This window comes from Sarcophilus harrisii, chromosome 1 (genome assembly GCF_902635505.1).
Source record: "Sarcophilus harrisii chromosome 1, mSarHar1.11, whole genome shotgun sequence".
Lineage (NCBI taxonomy): Eukaryota > Metazoa > Chordata > Mammalia > Dasyuromorphia > Dasyuridae > Sarcophilus > Sarcophilus harrisii.
Genome location: NC_045426.1, coordinates 197,300,134 through 197,321,244, shown reverse-complemented (window position 1 = coordinate 197,321,244; position 21,111 = coordinate 197,300,134). Strand labels below are relative to the sequence as shown.

Sequence of the window (21,111 nt, the reverse complement as noted above, 5' to 3'; positions counted from 1 at the left end):
CCAGCCTACCCTCGAGGGGTCTTTCCGCACAGAAGAGGAGCGAGCGGAGTCCGCGGCTGACAGGTGAGACTCCCGTCTAACTCGCCTGGCCGCCCAGGTGGGGCAAGCAACACGAAGCGGAGCAGAGGGCTGCCCAAACCGTGCCCCGCGACGAGCTGCTGGAGAGGGGGGCGACTTGGAATTACTTCGAAGGCTCCCAAAGAGAGCGCGGAGAACTCATCTCACCATGGAGGGAGCGGGAGGCGTAGACAACTTGGCTTTCGTCCCGTCCAGCCCTGGCCCCAATCGCCGTTTGCCGGCATCTCCCGCTGAAGTGGAGGTCTCCGTCTCGACCAGCGCCGAGGAACAGACGCTGCCCCCGCCGCCGCAGCCCGTGCAGCCGCCCCCGGAGCTCCTGGAGGAGGGTCCCTGTGGCTGGGGACGCTTCACTCCCGCCTGTCTGCAGCGCTGCAACAACCCCAAGGGCTTTCTGTTTCACTACTGCCTCCTGGCCCTCATCCAAGGTAACCGCAGGCTCGGGTTCTGGCTCCTGGTCCCGCGGGGAGCTCCACAACTCGGCACCGTGGGCAGAGCGGAGGTGGGGAACGCGACTGAGCCGGGCTGGGGGGGCTGAGCATGGGGCAAGGCGGAGTTTCACGCCTTGAGAAAGCCCGCGTCCTTCCTTCGGATAATTACAACCCGAGCTAGACATTTTGGCCTCAGCTCTTTAAAAGAATATGTCACTACCCCGTAGGTCCTTTTATTATCTGTGCTTTGTAAGTAGCAGACCTAAGCCATCCACACCGCTTGTGGTAGAAAGTTTTAAAACCGCAACACTGCGGTTTTCCTGGCGATTCTTTACAAAATGAAAAGCCCTGGGATTGCTTTGGGGATTTAGATCCCAAACAACCACGTACGCACGTACGGATACGTTGGAAACCTCAAGGTTTTCTGTTGTTTGTTAATCTATCTTTTTAAAGAACAAACCTTAAAGAAAGTTACAATTGAAACGGTAGATTTCATCTGAATTACGTTTCTGAGGTTTAGATTTCTGTTTCCGTGGGATTTTTGGGGATTACAGCAGTTAGATAATTTTTAGCTACCTTTTTATGTTAATCAGAATCAAATTATCGATGATGTGAATCTCAGGAAATGTTAAAGGGTAAAAGGAGACCATCCAGACAAAGCGCCCTTATTTTTGATTTAGAAACCCCACCCCCCCAACTATCAATTTCACAATTGCCTCCCATTCAATTTCCTTCGCCTTCAATGAAAATTTATTGTCTGACAATGAAAATAGATTGTCGGAGACGAATCTGATACCTTAATTCATACTGATATAGATGATTGATAGCAGTTTACTAAAGAATATTTTTATATTTCACAAAAAAGACACTTTTTGTCAAGCATAGGTATGGGGACATTTTTCTTTTTTCAAAGTAAAAAGTGGAGAAGACTACTAAAATTCAAAAATCAGGTCAACCTCTTAGGGTAATAACTAGCTGGGTAACTTTAGATGGAGAACTATCTAGTACTTAAAAACAAACCCCAAACCTATTTACCTTTAAAGGTTTAATTACTTGGTACTTATTTTCTAAATTAACGCCTTTGTTGTAGTGAGTGTTTCCATCCTTATTTCAATGAGATAACACTTATTGCACTTAATAGGAGATAAATTTACTCTAGATCTTGTCAGTCAAAACTTTGTTTAAATTATCCTGAAAAGAAAAATTTGATTAGTCCATAACGAACTAAATAATTAAAAAAAAATAAAACTTCCACTTTTTAAAAAATGTTTATTTTAAAAAATAAAATTCGTGACAGGTGATGATGGCTAAGGTAGCTGACATTTGAGCACATTTTTGTTTTCCTTCTTGGATGTTGTACTTAAAAGACTCTTTGCTAATGTTTACTGCTGCTTTGAACCTTTTCTAGGAAGAAATTGTCTCTAGACCATTTACATTTTGTTCTTTGTTAGTCTCTATGAAATAAATTGAAGTGATTTTCCAGTTTCAGTTAGTGATGATTTCCCCCCTTCCGTAGTCTAGGATATCCCATACATTTTGAACTCTTCCATGGAGAGAGTGTAAGTAAGCAGTGGATGGCTACCCTAGAAAGTTCCCTATTGACATAGTATCATGGGATTTTGCCTGGTTAGGTGGATTAAACACAAACATATTTGGAAAAAAATTGAATAAAAGATGAATTTTGATTTAGCATGTAATTTGTCATGTTAAAAACAATAACCAAGCTAAAATATTTTCCAAGATCTAATATTTTGTAGTGAATTAATATTTGTCAGCAAAAATAGGCACATTGTTATAATATGTATTTGTGAAAGGCTATAGTATCTTTAAATTGTGTTCTATGCAAATTAAATTTAAAAGACATGAATAAATACAGTTCTGGTATGCTTTCATAATGGTCATCAGTAGAGATTTATAGTTCTAAAGTGCACATTTGTTATTCTTTTTTCCTTGTAGGTATTGTAGTAAATGGCCTAGTAAATATTAGTATATCTACTATTGAAAAGCGCTATGAATTGAAGAGTTCCTTGACCGGCCTGGTATCATCAAGCTATGACATTTCATTCTGTTTATTGTCCTTATTTGTGTCATTCTTTGGAGAAAAAGGTCATAAACCAAGATGGCTTGCTTTTGCATCTTTTATGATGGGACTAGGATCTCTTGTATATTCTTTGCCACACTTTACAAGTGGAGAATATCATTTTGGATCTAAATTTGAAGGTAAGTGCTCCTTGTTTAAAAAAAAATAGATAAAATAATATCCAATTTAAAAGTTTTGAAATTGTTATAAAATTAGTTCATTACATCTATTTTCCACTGACCAGATCAAGTGTAATTATTTTGTATAAGTATCTAGGAGGGGGTATCTTAAGCTGGAGTCCAAATTACAAAGGTCCCTAAACTTTCATTGGAAAAAAAAATTATACTTAAGACATGTTTCTGCTTCTTAGACTTATAAAAATTTCTTCAAAGGTTTGGGAGTTTTGCAAGGCACGATGAGTTTTTGTGCTAATTATTATGCCAGTCTTCTAGGCTTCTTTGAAATACAATGTTGCTGAGGCAATTAAGTTTAAGTAACTTGCCCAGGGTCACACAGCTATTAAGTGTTAAGTGTCTGAATTCGGATTTGAACTCTAGACTTCAGGGCTTCTGCTGCTCTATCCACTGTGCCATCTCGTTGCCCCATACATAACCTAACATGGGATAAGGGAATTTGAGGTTTTCAGAATAGTAAAAATTAAAATTTAGAGTATCTTAGAACTAGAAAGCTAAAAGGAACACTGTGATGGGCATTGTAGGATAACTACTGTTTTTTTTTTCTTTTTTTATTTAATAACCTTTTATTTACAGGTTATATGCATGGATAACTTTACAGCATTAACAATCGCCAAACCTCTTGTTCCAATTTTTCACCTCTTACCCCCCACCCCCTCCCCTAGATGGCAGGATGACCAGTAGATGTTAAATATATTAAAATATAAATTAGATACACAATAAGTATACATGACCAAACCGTTATTTTGCTGTATAAAAAGAATCAGACTCTGAAATATTGTACAATTAGCTTGTGAAGGAAATCAAAAATGCAGGATGACCAGTAGATGTTAAATATATTAAAATATAAATTAGATACACAATAAGTATACATGACCAAACCGTTATTTTGCTGTATAAAAAGAATCAGACTCTGAAATATTGTACAATTAGCTTGTGAAGGAAATCAAAAATGCAGGTGTGCATAAATATAGGGATTGGGAATTCAATGTAATGGTTTTTAGTCATCTCCCAGAGTTCTTTCTCTGGGCGTAGCTGGTTCAGTTCATTACTGCTCCATTGGAAATGATTTGGTTGATCTCATTGCTGAGGATGGCCAGGTCCATCAGAACTGGTCAGGATAATGACTGTTAACTTGCTGTTCTGGAATCCAATATACACATTTTTATGCAAGAAAATAAGGATATTTACATGAACACAGTTTGAGACTGCTGGGTGACTAATGGATAGAATCCTAGGCTTAGTATCAGGAAGATTAATCTTTTGAGTTCAGATCTTATCTTAAGACCTTTACTAGCTGTTTGTTCTGGGTTTATCACTTAATCTTATTTACCTCAGTTTCTCATTTGTAAAATGAGCTAGAAAAGGAAATGGCAAACAGCTCCAGTATCTTTGCCAAGATAGCCCCAGATGGAAATCACTAAGAGTCAGACTGACAGAAAAACAATGACTACAATTAGAGACGTGAATATGGACTTTTTTTCCCTTGAGGCAATTAGAGTTCAGTGATTCACACAGTTAGGAAGTGTTTGAACTCAGGTCCTCCTTACTTCTGCGCTAGTACACCACCTAGCTGCCTTGGAATATGGACTTTTGATCAAGGATGTAGTACATCTTGCATTTTAGAGCAAATTTTCTGCAATTTTGGAATTGGTAAGATGAATTCCAACAGGGCTGTAGCATTTAAGCATGGGAAAAACAAATATAGGTGTAGTGTAGGTGATAATCACAGAATAGAAATCTCTACTATTTAAGGAAGGTAAGGTTGGTAAATTATTTGAGATCAGGAATTCTGAGCTTCAGTTAGGGTCAAAGTCAATTAGGTATCAGAACTAAGTCTGGTTCCAATATGGTTCCCTTTCTCTTATTTTCAATAGTATTTTATTTTTCCAAATATTTATAAAGATGGTTTTTAGCATTCATTTTTGTAAGACTTTGTGTTCCAGATTTTTCTCCCTTCCTCCTGTTATCTCCTTCCTTCCTAAGCAATCTGATAAAGATTAAGTATAAATAATCCTTTTAAACATTTCCGGTGCTGCTAGGTGGCTTAGTGAATAGAGCACCAGCCCTGAAGTCAGGAGGACCTGAGTTCAAATCTACACTCAGATATTTAACACTTCCTGGCTGTGTGACCCTGGGCATGTCACTTAACTCCAATAGATAGCCTCAGCAAAAAAGCAAAAACATATTCATACTTGTCATATTGTTCAAGAAAAATTGTATGTGATCATTTTTTAAAAGGAGAGGATAGGGAATCCCCAAGCTACCTAAGAGGGCAAATCAGCCCAAGTCAGACAGAAATGCAGGTCACCACTCCCTGTGAAAACAGCAATGGAATCTGGTGGCTGTTCACAGTTATTGCACTTTGAGCATAGATAGGAATCCAGTCTGCAGGAAAGAAAAAAAAATTAAAGCTATAAATATGAGGACGACAAAATGAAACTCTTGAGATGGCTAGAAATTTTGTCACTTTCAATCATGGATTAGTTAATAATGCCAAAAATGATGAAATTGTCATCCTGCTTGCAAGTATAGGCTTCTTTAACTTTTCCACTTGTAACTACTTTTCACTTGAGAAATTTTTATTTGACTCTGAGTATATAGGTATATAAAATAGGTACACAACTGAAACATTTGCAAGACAAATCTTAATTTTGGGACCCCTGCATTCAGTTATGAGACCCATATGGGATTCCAGCTCACAGTTTAAGAAGCTGGAAGATAAATGATAGATGTCAGTGTGGAATATTAATATGATATTTTAGCAGTGTTTCAGAATCTTTGGCTTAGGAGAGATTAATTTTAAGTGTCAAATGTCTGTTATTTTTAATATAAGATATCTAACTTTAGACTAAATATTTGGCTTTAGACAAGTACAAGAAGAGGTAATCATGTATTTCTCCCCAGAGTGATTTAATCTTTGAAATGAATCCACTTGTATTATCGTGGTCTCCTATGCTTACCTGTTGTCTCCTCCCTCCCCAACCAATATGATAAAAGTATAAATAATTCTTTTAAACATTTCCAGTCCCTTTCCGAGACTGATACTAGTATTCTTTTCTACTTTGTTGTTCTTGTTACATATAACATATATGGTAAAATTATGGATTAAACAGACTTTTATGGTCTGTTTATGAACTTTTATGAATTAACTATGATGCAAATAAGTATCTATTTACATGGAATGTAAAGACTTGGAATCTGAGTTGGAAGAGTATCGGGGGTTATTTATTCCAACCTATACTTAAACAGAAATTCCCTCTACAAGATCCTAATCAAGAAGTCATCTAGCTTCCACTTGAAGAGCTTAAACTTATTGAGAATTTAATAACAGCAAAGGTTGTCCATTTTGCTTTTGGATAGTTTTAATTATTAACACTTTTCTCTGTATATTTACACTAAACCTAAGTCTGCTTCTTTGCAATTTTTGTTATTCTTCCTTCTGGCTTCTTGGAACAAGCTGAAGTAATCAAATCTTTTTTTTTTTTTTTTTAATTGTGACAATCCTTCAGTACTTGAATGCAGCTATTCTACCTTGGCTAAACTTTTTTGTCAGATTAAATATCTTTACTTCCTTGAATGAATTCTTGAATAGCAAGATTTCTAGTCACTTCCCCCACTCCCATCCCCAGTTAAGGTGTTCCTTAAGTTCCAGTTCTTGATGTTTTTTTGCTTTATGAATTTGTGATGTTATTCATGCAAATATTGTCTTCAACTATACTGTTTACAAACTATACATGCCCTCTCGTCCCTTGTTGCCCTTATCCATGCTCTTCCATGAATACTCCATAAGGGAATCACTCAGTGTACTTGAATCTATTTAGTTGACAAGCATTTATTAGGTACTTCCTAAATGCCAGATACTATACTAGGAATCGAAATGCAAACAAAAGGAGAGATAGTTTCCTAAAGATAATTCAGCCTATCCTCTGAGAATCTTATTCAATTCTGGACCCATCTCATTGTCCATTTACAGTATCTGTCATAGGCTCACAGGATCAGAGCTTTAGAACTGGAAGGGACTTTATAAGCCAAACCTCTCATTTCACAGATGAGGAATAAGGCTCATAGAGTTGAAGTGATATGCCCAGGGTCTCATAGCCAGGAAATATTTAATATAGGATTTGAATTCAGGTCTTTCTGATTTACAGCTACACTCTTAAACACTTACATATATATATACTTACATATACATATATATGTATACATATATGTGTATTATAAGTACATACACACTAATGGATCCCTTTTTATTGGTTATTCATTAAATTGCACATCATATTATGGACAATAGATATATTTTATTCACTTGGTTTTTTTCTATGTGAATAGTTAGGCAAATCTCTAAGAGATTATTTTAAGAAGTAGGCTCTTTAGTTTCTGGGACTTGATATTTGTTGATAACTTTTTTAAAGTGTTGAAAACAATGCTATGTATGATATTCTAGACGTAGTCTGACTCAGGAAAAATAGTGTGACCATAATGTGATTTAGCTATTGTTCCCTTTGCCTGTCATGATAGTGTGATTCATTGAACTTACACTCTGCTAAAATTACCTGATTGTTTTCATACAAACTATTTAAATTCTTTAGTGAATTTTTGAACCTAAGAATAGAATTGCTCCTTTATTTCCATTAAATTTCATATTTTTTGACCCATCGTTTTTTTGATTTCCTTAACTGTTAGATGGAATAGTAAATTATGATTCAGCAGGCTGCTTACTTCTATGGCCTAGAGCTAAGAATTGTTTTTTCATTTTAAAATAGTTATTTGTATTTTAAAATGTGAAAGCCATCTTAATTGGGAACTACATAAAAATGAGCTATGAGCTAGAGTTATCCTTTGGGCCTTACTTTACTGATCTATGAAATGTGTTAGTCATTCCCCTCACTTTTAAGTTATTTTCAGATTTGAATAAGTAACATCACTTTATCCAAGACTCAAGCAGATCATTTCTCTCATTGATGTGCACTTTGTGATTGCGTTAATAAATATATTTTAACTGCTTTTTTTTTTTTTAAACATTCTGTGTTGAAAGTTGAATTGGGAACACTGTTATTGATGAAAGGCAGTGCCAAAGAATACTGGTTAGGGAGTCAGAAAGTCCTTGTTTTCAGTCTTATTTCTATTACTAGTTCTGTGATCTTATACAAATCACTTCACCTCAGCTAGTGGAGCCTCAGCATATTGTAAAATCAGTATATGTTTTTAACTGATATAGTTTCTCATAATATATTTGGCTTTACAGTGTTGTACAATTTATTAAAAGTATTGCAATAGCAGATAAAAAAAATACAAAACATTTCATTATTTGATTAATGAAAATTTAGTAAATCATTTTATGGCAGGAATAAAAAGTCGAGTAGAAATTCAACTATGTATTAAGCCTCTGAAATTTTAACTGGGTTTCCTTTCTTTCTATATGGATATTTGCCAAAGAATCAGAAAGTGAGCTTGTGCTTAAGAGGTGAAGTGCTGTTGAGAAATTCGTGACATCATCTATATTGTTTGATTTGAAATTCGTAGTTAGGAAATGTGTATATAGGTTTAAGTGATTTTTTTTATTTGTCCTTCTTTGAATGAGAGGGAAACTAAAGGAGGAGAGACAAAGATAAATAGATTTGGATGGGATGATTTATGAGAAGATTAAGGTAATTTAATATATACAGTGTGCAGAAGAAAACAAAGTACTCTGAATATGATTAATCTCCTACAAATCCAAAAGGGTGAGAATTATACTGGAGATTCAGTTAAATAAAGGTGATAGAAAGTACAGCTTGAATTCTCTTTTATAAAGGAGAAAGAACATTTAAGTAGATTGGAAAATATTTCCCACAGAGAGAAACTACTTATATAATTGTAAAAAAATAAAGAAAAAAAATTCAAAACCTTGTTATGTAACTTAAATGGAGGCATAAAAACAGTAAAAGAAAATTTTGGTTAAAGATGGTGAATGAGGAAAAAACCCTAGGTATTAAAGTTAAGAGTTTTAGCTACTTCTGGAATGTGGTATTTTAAAAGGTGATAAGCTTAATTCAAAATTTTAGAATCTCACAATTAGTTTCAAGGAAATTCTGATGTCATTTGATTCAAAGCATGCATAAGTAAGAATCCACCAATAGGTCACTTAGATTCTTTTTGAAGTTCTCTAATGAGAAGCCCACCCTTCTGGGGCAGGCCTGACACAGGGTGGTCTGGATGCTTGGGTGGAGGGAGTCAGATTTGGGATTTGAACAAAATGAGAAACTTAGTTTGATTAATGATAACAGGGAAAGGATATTAAACAAAGGTATTCTGATTAATTTGAGCAGATCTCCATTCTTTTTTGCCATGATAGCACCTCTGGTCAGAAGGGTACGTTGATTCATACTGAGTTGTGGGATGGCAATGGAACTTAAGGAACATTGAATATTTATGTATTGGGCTTTTATGCCTTTGGCAAATGGGAAGCTACTACAACAATTTCAGTCTTTTTCCCCCTTAAAAAGTCAATAAACGATGTGTTCTTATTCATGGGTTATGTAGAATCCAAAATACAAAATCTCCTTAAACAGCCTGTACAAAACAAAATATCTTAACAGGAACTTCACTGACTCACTGATGAATGCAGGAAAGATTTTATTTTACATTCTTGCAAGAATGCATACCCCAATTCCATAGAATGGGAACACACTTATAAAGGCCAGGTCAAGCTTTTTTTGGGGGTTTAGTTAGCCCTCCTTCCTTCTTTAGGATCCTGATTGGTCAGAATCCTTTCAAGGTTACCATTTTCCCTTATAAGATAGGTAGTACACTCAATTTTAAGCAAAATGTGATCAGAACAGTTCTTTGTTTCTTTGAGCTTATGCTGTTGGTCACATTTTCATTCTTCCAATCATTTCTCATCTAAGAGACAAATTATCCTTTCTTATCACATTCTCTGAGGTATTTATCCTTCCTCAAGGACACACATGAAAGCAAAATGACTAAGATTGCAAAATCCCATTTCTTATACATCCCTTTCTCTTCTGCACACCTCAAACTTTAAGAAACTTTCTTCAACTTTCACATATTTTTACTAGTTGCCTTCTAGAATCAAACAAGTTTTTTTGTTTGTTTTTAATAGCATTGTTTCTAGTCCTTACACTATCCTGTTCACTGTTTTCAGGATGTCTTCCAGTTTATCATTGTGAATTGTGTTACTTAGAATGGAATACAAAGTTGTAAGAGTCAGCAGCTACATGGTGTAGATGGGGCTGGATGTCTTTGTTGTAGAGACATTTTTCAGTTGTTATATCTGGCCCATTTGGTATTTTCTTGGTAAAATTACCGTAGTAGTTTACATTTCCTTTTCCAGCTCATTTTGTAGAGGAGGAAACAGAGGCAAACGGTTAAATAACTTAACCCAGGATTAGATTTGAATTCATGAAGATGAGTCTTTCTGATTCTAAGCCCAGTGCTTTACTTATTGGGCCATCTAATTGCCCTAGGAATAAGGATGGCCTATACTTAAAATCCTGCCTTAGGTACTTAGGAGTTATGTGATGATGAGCAAATTGCTTAACCTTTGGCAGCCATTGGTTTCCTCTCTGTAAATTGGAGGGGTAAATAACACTACCTTATAGGATTGTTGTGAGGATCAAATGAGCCAATATAGGTAAAGCACTTTGCAAACTTTGAAGCACCATATCGATATTAGCTATTATTAATTAACCAGAGCAAAGTATGGTAAGGATCTCTGCTAAAGTCATTCAATGTCACTCTCTTTTGAAAAATATTATTTTTGTTTGAGTTTCTATTGGAGGGCTGGGACTGGACTTCTTAAAATTTTTTGTATGCTTTGACTTACTTGGCCTTTAGTGAATTTTGTTGTTATTTGGGACTTAGCTAGCCAGCTAATACCCTACAAGGCTGCAAAATATGGAAAAGATAAAGAAAAGTCAGATAAGGAGATAGATTATCTTTTAGGAAGGTATTGTCAATTAGACTGTATGGCTTTGTGTGCAGAGGACAAATAAAGAGGAACAGATATGGAGCAATAAAACCTCTTATTCCTTACTGAGGGGGGGCAGTTTTGAGTAGACCCTCTGCTCTGAGCTATCATCTCCCTCCTTTCTGTCTTTTGGGGAGGGAAATTCTAGGGACAAGGACTTGGAACCCATCAGTATGGACAAGGTGAACAAAAACTGAGTCATTTTATGTTTTTACTTATTGATACCATTCACTTATTCATACCACTTATTTGTCTATCATCTACTGTTTTGGTACATCTCTTGAATTACTGTACTCAAATATAACTCAATACTAATATTGCCAGATAATAAGTCATAAAGGCTTATTGTAGAATGATACTTGAGCAAAAATTTGAAGGAATCTAGAGATTTTAAGAGGTGTGAAGTGAGATAGAGATGTCTAATGCTAAAGTATTAAAATGGGACATGGGGTATTGTCTGTGAAGAATAGCAAGAAGGCTGGGTTGGTTAGTGCCTAGAATAAGGGAAAGGAAGTAGCAAATGATGTGAGAAAGATTTTGAGCTCTCAGGGCAGGGACTGTCTTTTGCCTTAAAGTATTTTCCTCAATGTTTATTATCACAGTGACTGACACTTAACAAATATTTATTGCCTGACTAATTAGATTAGGAAGGAACCAGAGGAGCTTGTCTTGGAGCAATTAAAATTCACTATATTGAGTGAAAAGCCCTGAATGACATTATCTGACTTGTACTTGGAAAGGAAGTCATGTATCTTATACTGAAAAGAGCATCAAATTAGGTTTCAGAAAGCTGTCTTTGAGTTCAAATTCAGCCACTAACTAACCCTGCATGACTTAGTCGCTCACTTTGTCTTCTTCCTAAATCTTGTCTTTATCATTTATAAAATGGAAAGGTTAGGTGAGATGATAGATCTGAGGTCCCTTCCAGCTCTATCTTTATAAACTGAATTTTTTTCTTTATATTTTATATATATATAATATTTATTTATATATAATATATAATGATATATTTTATATATATAATATTTATATATCATTATATATATCATTTATATATCATTATATGATATATTTTATATATCTTTATAAACTGAAAACAGTAAGTTATAAGACATGAAAATATTAAAATACACTCAAACTTGGATGAAACTAAGTGGTATGGTTTTATGCATTTCATTGATTATATGGGCAATATTAACAATGCTAGTTCAGAATTTTTCATTTCTTACCTGACTGAACTACTTTTAAGATCTCTCTTGATTTCTCTACCATGCCCTAAGAAGCTAATTATTCAATTAATCGCCTCATCTCGTAAGATCTCATCATTTTTTCCCAAGCTCATCACTACCCTATACTGGAAGAGAAAGCTTAGCTCTGACTTCTCAATTCTTACCTGGTTGTATGACTTCTGTGACTCCCACTCCATCCTCCCTGTTTTATTCCCCTTCTTACATTATATTGTAAGTTCCTTGTGGACAGAGATTGCTTTTTAAAAATGTATATATATTTATATTCCTAGTGCTCAACACAGTAGCTGATGCATGGGAGGTACTTTGTAAATGTAGACTGTTATTAACTAATTACAGTGAAAATCTGGCAAATATAAAGACAGATCTCACTAAATTTGTTTCATAATAATAATAAGATCTAGTATTTAAATAGTGTTTCAAGATTTACATAATAGTTTATAAATATGATCTTATTTGCTTCTTAAAATAATCCTAGGAGGCAGATACTGTTATTATCCCCATTTTACAGATATGGGGCCTAAAGCAAATAAAAGTTAAATGATTTGGCCAGGGCCACACAGTAAGTGAATCTAGATTTGAACTCAGATCTTTCTGCCCCAAAGTTGAGTGCTCTGTCTACTCTACTAAATCTTGATGCCTGGTGCCTATAATTTATAAATATCTTCTTAAAACAGAATCCCTTTATCTTAATCCATTTGCCTCTGTCTCTCCTATCAGGAAACTTGCCCAGTTTCTTCTCCTTTGTAAGGGTCCTTTAAGTTTTATTTCCATTATTGTATTTGTTTCTTGTAAACAACAGAGAAGCTACATGTAGGAATGTCTTTAGTCAATGCTAAAATAGAAATGAATTTTTAAAAATAGTCAAGATTCTAAGCAAACATACCCTACCTCTGTAATTGCTTTGTCATCTCTTGCTTCATATCAAAATTTATTCAGCTAGGTTTCTGCTTAATCTTAAAGATTTCACTTTTTAGGCAAGGCATTCTCACTCAATCTAGAGTCCATGAACATTTTGTTAACTGTATTTCAGTATAAATGGTTTCCTTTGTAATCTTGCCTATTTTCTTTTATTCATTTAAAAAACATGCTGAGAATTGTCCCAGAAGCTTTACTAGATTTGACACAAAACAAATTAAGAAACCTTGCTTTAAGCTTTTTTTTCATTACTTAAGATATGTTTCATAACTGACTTATAATCTTAGATGCTTTAATTCCTTTTGTTGAAACTTGAACTAACCCAAACTTTTGAAATGTAAAGGGGAACTCTTTGGGGAAGGAACTGAAAAAAAAAAAAGTGAGAGGGCATGATCAGTGAAATCACACGCAATTCTATAGTGCAAAATGTTTTTTCCTGGAAGGTCAGAAGTAATTCAATCATAATTGACTTATGTAAAAACCAGGTGCATCCAAGTCTCCCTTTTGAAAACAAAGCCTTTATTTTAGTAGCTGAGTGGCAATTATAGTGTTGGTACCTCTTCTAGGAATGAGATGTTACCGACAATTTTTTATATATCAGTAAGCAGCACTGGTGATGAAAGGCCTGACAGTTAGGGTTCTGGCAAGTATCACTTCCTTTAAGGGTTTTCATAGACATATTAGATTCTATTGACATAATTTGGACACATTTGGGAAAGGATATGTAAACCAACAGCATTAGTCACTTGGGCTGTTCAGTTGTGAATATCAGATAAGATTTTGTCATCTGTCAAATTTATTTAAATGAGGAAGTGAAAATGAGAAACATATCTAAAAACAGCCCCAGTGATATTTTATTTTGCTTCTAGGGTTGTGAATTATTTCCCTTTATCTCAAAAATATATTCAACTGTTTAAAGTATATCTTGGGTGATCTGGAAAGAGAATTTGGTAGTTAACTACTTTATTTTTGCTTTCTAACAAAACTACATACTGGTTTATATATTTATTCAATAAATGGTTAGTGGCTACTATGTTCTGATATTTTGTAAAGTGTTATAGATAGAAAATCAAAAATGAAACAATACCTGCCCTTACTGAACATGATTGTCTTGGAGAGTATTGTGAATACAGATGAATAAGCGCAAAATATATGAGGTAAATATAAAATGCTTTTTGGGGGAGGAAGGAAGGCAACAACAACTGGGGAGAGCAGGGTCAGAATAAGGCCCTATATGGGAAAGAATGCTTAAGTTGAACCTTGTATTGCCACTAATTCAGATGCTGGGCCAGGGCAGGGGCAGGGGCATAGGCTGGTCCGGTGCTGGTGTGCACCAGGACTACACAATTGGACTCCCACCTGATGTCACACACATTTTCTAAGTTTCTAAGTTGCCTTCACCTGGAAAACATTCTTATGCTCTAAAATTTGTTTAGAGTCATCATTTAAAGGAATTTGGAGTAGTTTGGGGGAGAGGTTGGGCAAGTTCCTGCCTTTACCATCTTGGTTCCACTTGTTAAGTTGAACCTTGAAGAAAGATATAGCTTATATGAAGTAGGAGGAAGAAGTTTCCAAGCATGGGGAGAGACTTTGTAAATGCACTGTGAGGAGAAATGATTTGATGGAATCATTTCATATATAGGTAACAGCCATTAGGCCACATTGGTAGGAATGTAGGCATGAATTCAGACAAACATACTTAAATAGATGTAAAATAATGTGAAATGATGTTTAAATAACTGTTAAGTTTTTGAAAAAGGGCTTCTAGAAATGTGCATTGGAAGAAAGAAGAAATGAGGAACTCATTTTTTCTTTTTTCCCTGTTCAAGAAAAAGATTAAAAAGAGGTGACCAAGGTCAAAATTACAGAGCTGAAGTAACCATGTCTGTTATTCAAGGACTACTGCCGCAGTAGAGAGGACCATCTATATTTATTTACAAGATATATGCATGGGTAATTTTTCAGCATTGACCCTTGCAAAATGTTCTGTTCCAACTTTTCCCCTCCTTCCCCCCACCCCCTCCCCCAGATGGCAGGTAGACCAATACATGTTAAATATGTTAAAGTATATGTTAAATACAATATATGTATGCATGTCCATACAGTTATTTTGCTGCACAAGAAGAATCGGACTTTGAAATAATGTAAAATTAATCTGAGAGAAGAAAATCAAAAATGTAGGCGGACAAAAACAGAGAGATTGGGAATTCTATGTAGTGGTTCATAGTCATCTCCCAGAGTTCTTTCGCTGGGTGTAGCTGGTTCAGTTCATTACTGCTCCATTGGAACTGATTTGGTTCATCTCATTGTTGAAGAGAGCCACGTCCATCACAACTGATCATCATATAGTATTGTTGTTCAAGTATATCTTCAGTATATCTCCTAGTCCTGCTCATTTCACTCATCTTCAGTTCATGTCTCTCCAGGCCTTTCTGAAATCTTCCTGCTGGTCATTTCTTACAGAACAATAGCATTCCATAACATTCATATACCACAACTTATGTGCCATTCTCCAACTGATGGGCATCCATTCAATTTCCAGTTTCTAGCCACTACAAAGAGACCTGCCACAAACATTTTGGCACATACAGGTCCCTTTCCCTTCTTTAAGATCTCTTTGGGATATAAGCCCAGTAGTAACACTGCTGGATCAAAGGGTATGCACAGTTTGATAACTTTTTGCGCATGGTTCCAAATTGCTCTCCAGAATGGCTGGATGTATTCACAGAGGAACTCCTTTTTTTAAGATTTGTTTTTTAACTGACAAACTAAGGGGAAAAATTATCAAACTATGCTATTATGTGCTAGTTTAGTGATTCTTATTTAACATTATTTTGATTTTTTTTTTTTTACAAATGAAGATCTTTTCATTACAGATAGCAATTGATTTGAAATCTACATATTCTTTGCAATAGTATCTTCAAATAACTTTTTTATTAGAGAATTTGTTTCACTTAAAATCTTCAGAGTTGAATTCTTTGTTATAGTGAGCACGTTCAAACTCACATGGTATAAAATATGGCGTATTTTGAATACTTTTGTTTTTTAAAAAAAGTCAGACATGCTTTTATAGGTATAGAGAATCTTCTGATGAGGAATTACTATTATCAATGAAGATCTTTACTAACATTTTTAAGCTTAGAAAGTTGCTAAGAAAGAAACTAAGAAGTTTAGGTAGCTCACCCAGAGTCACACCTGTCTCTGAAACAAGTTTTCTATCCATTGTCTCTTTTAATGCTCAGTCATTCAGTTTTGTCTAATTCTTCACTGAACCCATAGATCAAGTGTCCATGGATTTTCTTGGTAAAGATACTGGAGTTTGATGAGAGTATCAACTAGAAGACTGTGGGAATAGCTGATATATCCAAGGTATTAGGAAATGCATTCTGTCTCCCTGTTTTTTATTTGTAACCTTTCTACTTTTCTTGTAGTTCAAGAAAACATGTTTAATCTGAGGATTCTATTTCAGGAAGAAAAATACTGGAATCTAACTTTGAAGATATTTTTCTCACCCATTTCACTCTGTGCTTTTAAAGCTATTTAAGGTTAAGATTTTAATTTTTCCAAGGCATCTAAATGGGAGATTCATAGAAATATATGGAATTATTTTTCTCCTGCACATCACTGGATGTTACTTAAAATAACCATTTGTTTTCTGTTACTGAAATTAAGAAATTTTATTTTAAAATTAGGATTGATTTACTACGTTTACCCTTATGTATTTGGTAAACTAAAGATTTGTTAGTGCCATTCTCTTTCCTCAAGGGAACAACATTATGATAACAATAACCACAACAAAAAACCTGTTAAAAGAATAAATGAGTTTCATTGTAATATATTAATAAAGTCCAATTTGTTTAAAAAAAAGGGGGGGGGGATAGTTAGAAGGTTCAAGTTTAAGAAGTCTCACATATTTTAAAAGGTTTGGAATGAAAAACCAAAACTCTAATCCTAAACCCAAATCTTGATCCTTTTAGTTATTTGTTTTGTGAGATTCCTGCCCATTCCCCCCTGTCCAGGAAAAATGCAAAGATTACAACAGAAGATTTAATTTGAGAGCTTCTTCTCATATAACTTCTATAAAGTGAGAAAGGTAGTACAAATTGTACAAATTTACACAGAGTTCACATATCTACTAAATCAACTAATGCTTAAAGAACTTGATATTTGTAATTGAGAATGTATTTAAGTAAACATTTTTCACATCAGTTGTCTGCTAGATAATAGGGGAAAATGTGAGAAGCTTTTTGGAAAAAGGAAATTATTAATGGTATTAATGGTATAGGTAAGACTTGGACAGGCTGTAAATTGAGAAGTTTGTCTTTAATCACTCTTATCCATTCCTTTCATGTGCTACCATCTCTTTTTGCTTTATGGCTGTTAGTAATTTTTGGTACCATTCTTCCCTCATTAAAATATGCTACATTCCATAAAGTATGTAAGCACCCTGAATCTTTGTAGGACATAATTAGTTACCTGATCTGCTAAGATAGTTGATTTTAATGAGAGTTTACAGTTGATTTTTAAAGTCTTTTCTCTCTCCCAAATAACATATACTTTTAACATAATCTTCTGGAAATGATGAATCAATTAATTCAAATGTTTCTTATTTTGGGACTTGGAGAAGAATTTTAGGGACTTCACGACCAGAGATCTTATGTTTATATCTTTGTTTGGGCCTGGTTTCAGTCCACAATGGAAGTTCTGCCCAGGCCTAGTTCAGTGGCAATGGAGAGTCATTATTCCAGTGAATAGGGACAAGAAGGGCTTTTGCTGCAATCAATAAGGTTGTTGTAAGTACTGAACTTTTTGCCAGATAGGATCTAGCCTAGTCCCTTTCTGCCAAATTCTCTCTGTGTGTATGTGTGTATCTCTCTCTCTCTCAGAGAAACTAGTTGGACTGTCCAGCTCTTATTTGAGAAGGAGTGACATCCAGGAAGAGATGGATCGATAGGAGGTTATAGTCAAAAGAATTTCATTGTGCTTGTTAAACATCCATCCAGTGGAACATCCATAAGTGAAACATGATTTTGCCTGGGAGACTGAGTCAGAGTGGAGGTGGGGTAGGTCGTGGACTTCAGAATTATAAGTCATGGGTTGATTAGTTTAATCATCAGGGTTTTTGAGGTACCATCCATATATAAATTGAAGTTACTAGGTATAAGGACAGAATTTTGGGGTCTAATAGATAATGACATTCAGGCAGGCCATTTAGTAAGACTATGTTACAAATACTGTGATACATACTTTGCAATTATGATCTCATTTGATCCTTACACTGACCTGGGAGATAGGTACTATTATTCCCATTTCACAGTTGGGGAAACATGAAAGTCACATACTTGCCCTAGCTAGGGGCTAGGAAATAAGTGTTAGAAGCTGGATTTGAACTCAATATTTTTCTTTATATCAGTTCTTTTGCCACTGTACCATCCATTGCATGTACTGGATAATGATACATCTGGATACAGCAAACTTTGAAAATTATTGAGCTATGGAGCATCTCTGTAATGTCTATGGAAAGAATAGCAGGAACCTACTCCCTCTCTTCATCTGGGATGGCAAGTGGGAGAGAAGGTTGAGAGAGTGCCTGAGAATGCATTATTTTTGTGGGGAGTCAGATATCCATATGTGCCAGTAGATGGAAGGAATGGAGGAGAAAATATCTAGCATCAAAGGAAGTTTTCAAAAATAGAATTTGAATTCCAAAAAGCACAATGAATACTAAGGTGTTTTTTCACAGGAACTTGGGGGAGGGACAGGTTTAAGAGAAAGAGATGAGAGAAAAGGGATAGGTAGTGGTGAAGGGTGGTGTTATCTTGGATTACATCATTTGAGGTGCTTTATTTAGTAGGGGAAGAAGCAATTTAAGAAACAAAATATATTAGCAAGAACTCCACTGACACAATGATGAATGCAGGAAAGATTTTATTTTATATTCTTGCAAGAATGAGTGTACACAATATTTTATGGAATGGAACACAGTTACATAGGCCGGGTCTTTTTCTTTTTCTTTTTTTTTTTTTTTTTTTTTTTTTTGCTGAGGCCCTTCGGGTTAAGTGATTTGCCTAGGGTCATACAGCTAGGAAGTGTTAAATGTCTGAGTCCAGATTTGAACTCGGGTCCTCCTGACTTCAGGTCTGGTTCTCTATCCACTTGGTCACTTAGCTGTCTTCTGAGATCAAGCTTTTTTATGGGGTTTAATTAGTAAGCCCTTTTTCCTGATTGGTCAGGATCCTTTCCAGGTTATCATTCTCTTTTAATAAAGTATGCAATATACTCAATTTTAAGCAAAATGAGACTAGATTATTTCTTCCTTTGGTTCTTTGAGTACTTGTGCTACTGGTCACATTTCTTCTCTCCCAATCCTTCCTTGTCCAAGAGGCAAACTTTATCACATTTCCCGGGGTATTTATCCTTCCTCAAGGGCATTTGTGGAAGCAAAATGACTAAGATTGCAAAATCCCTTTTCTTCTAGGTGGGAATTTGCTAGCTGCATTTTAGGAATTTTTACTTTGCATAAATAATACCCTTAAGAGTTTGTTAACTAGAATGTGGAGAACTTTACTAGAGTGGTAGTGAGGTAGGAGAGACTGAACTCTATTCATTGATGAGGCATTAACAATAAAAAATCTTTTATCTGACTCTAGTCTTTCCCTAGTTTCAGTACAACTATGAAAGCCTCTCTCAGTTCTAGGTCAGTGTCTGTGGACAACTATAGCATTGTTGCAGTGAATAAGGACAATAAAATCAGTACATTACAGGGGAGTAGATTGGAGATGGAAGTCTGGAAGAGTCTGGGATAGTAACTATGGTATGTGAAGGGATTGAGACCCCAATGATCATTCATTGGTCGATTTTCTCTCTTACAGGCACTTATTAAAAGAAGTCCTCAAACTTTTTGTATTCTTTTGGGGATTTATGAAAAGACATGTTTATGAAAAACACTAGGGGTCACCGTACAGCAAGATATCACACATTAATGGGCGAGTCAAACTCAGAAGTCTTAGGAGTTGAATGTTCCTTATGTCCCTTTTTAATTTTTGCTTTGGGGAGTTTATAATTAGTGGAAATGCTGGATTAATGGCTCAGTCACTTTGTCTCTCGCTCTCTCTCTCTCACTTAGAGAGGCTTTCATGATGGACTAGGAATTGGCATTCCTGGCTTAAAACCAGGATGAAAAAACTGTAGTCAGTTGTTGTGTAACTGTTCTACTGTATGCTCTCAGATCATGAACAAAGAAACACAAGTAAAAGCACAAATTTGAGTTGATTTACTTGTGTATGAATGAAACTAGGTCAAAAAAACCGAAAAACCAAATAACATAGTATCAAAATAAATGAACAAATTTGACACTAGGCATCTGTCATCCATCCTTAGTTGAAGTAGGGAAAAGGGACTGACTATTTTTCTGTATTCACTGCAATAAATATGCTTTTGCCCCTGTTCTACCCACATGAATGAATGACTATGGGAAGAAGAAAAAAAAAAAAAAACTAAAACAGGTTTATATCTTGCTGTTTCTCCCCCTTCTGGCCTTTACTTTTTTACTGTGGACCTGGGAGGACAAAGCTCATCTCTTCAGCTTTTCAGGTACAGGTGGCCCCTGAGGAAGTTTCTCACTCCCTTTATTTCTGCCCCCATTCCTAAACTCTGCAATATTTCTTTCCCTTATGAGATGAGTGAAAACTCAAAATGCAAGTTGTCTATGTAGGTCAAGGTCATTCCTCCCATCCAGAATTTGAATTTGCTCCATCCTCCCCTCTTTTCCCCCAGCATTGGCATGATCTTTTAGGGAGAGAAAGAATATAGTATCTTTTTTTTTTAAGAGGCAATTGGGCTTAAGTGACTTGCCCAGGGTCACAGCTAGGAAGTGTTAAGTGTCTGAGGTCTTATTTGAACTCGGGTCCTCCTGACTTCAGGGTTAATGCTCTATCCACTGTGGCACCTAGCTTCCCCTGAGAATATTGACAAATGACCCGTGTATGACTACTGGCCACTGTGTTAAATTTCCTTATTTATAAAATAAAGGGATTGAACCAGAAGACCAAGACCTATTAGGACCTGTGATTCTGAGATACTTAAGTTTGTAAGAGATGGGCCAGGAGAAGGCCTAGAACTAGATCAATGGAAAGTGGAATGGACTCATGTTTCAATTCATAATATTTACTTTTTTGGCATGTGAGCCAAACAG

At 35.5% G+C, this 21,111-nt stretch overlaps 1 protein-coding gene across 1 annotated transcript in view; it reads left to right on the top strand.

Moving 5' to 3' along the window:
- The first annotated feature begins 226 nt into the window (after positions 1-226).
- The window catches only part of LOC100924882 (solute carrier organic anion transporter family member 4C1), an 80,029-nt gene continuing 59,144 nt past the window's right edge, over positions 227-21,111 (top strand). Inside the window, exons 1-2 of the mRNA XM_031968314.1 lie at positions 227-503; positions 2,463-2,726. Coding sequence (XP_031824174.1) covers positions 227-503; positions 2,463-2,726 — 541 coding nt within the window. The remainder of the gene's footprint in view (positions 504-2,462; positions 2,727-21,111) is intronic.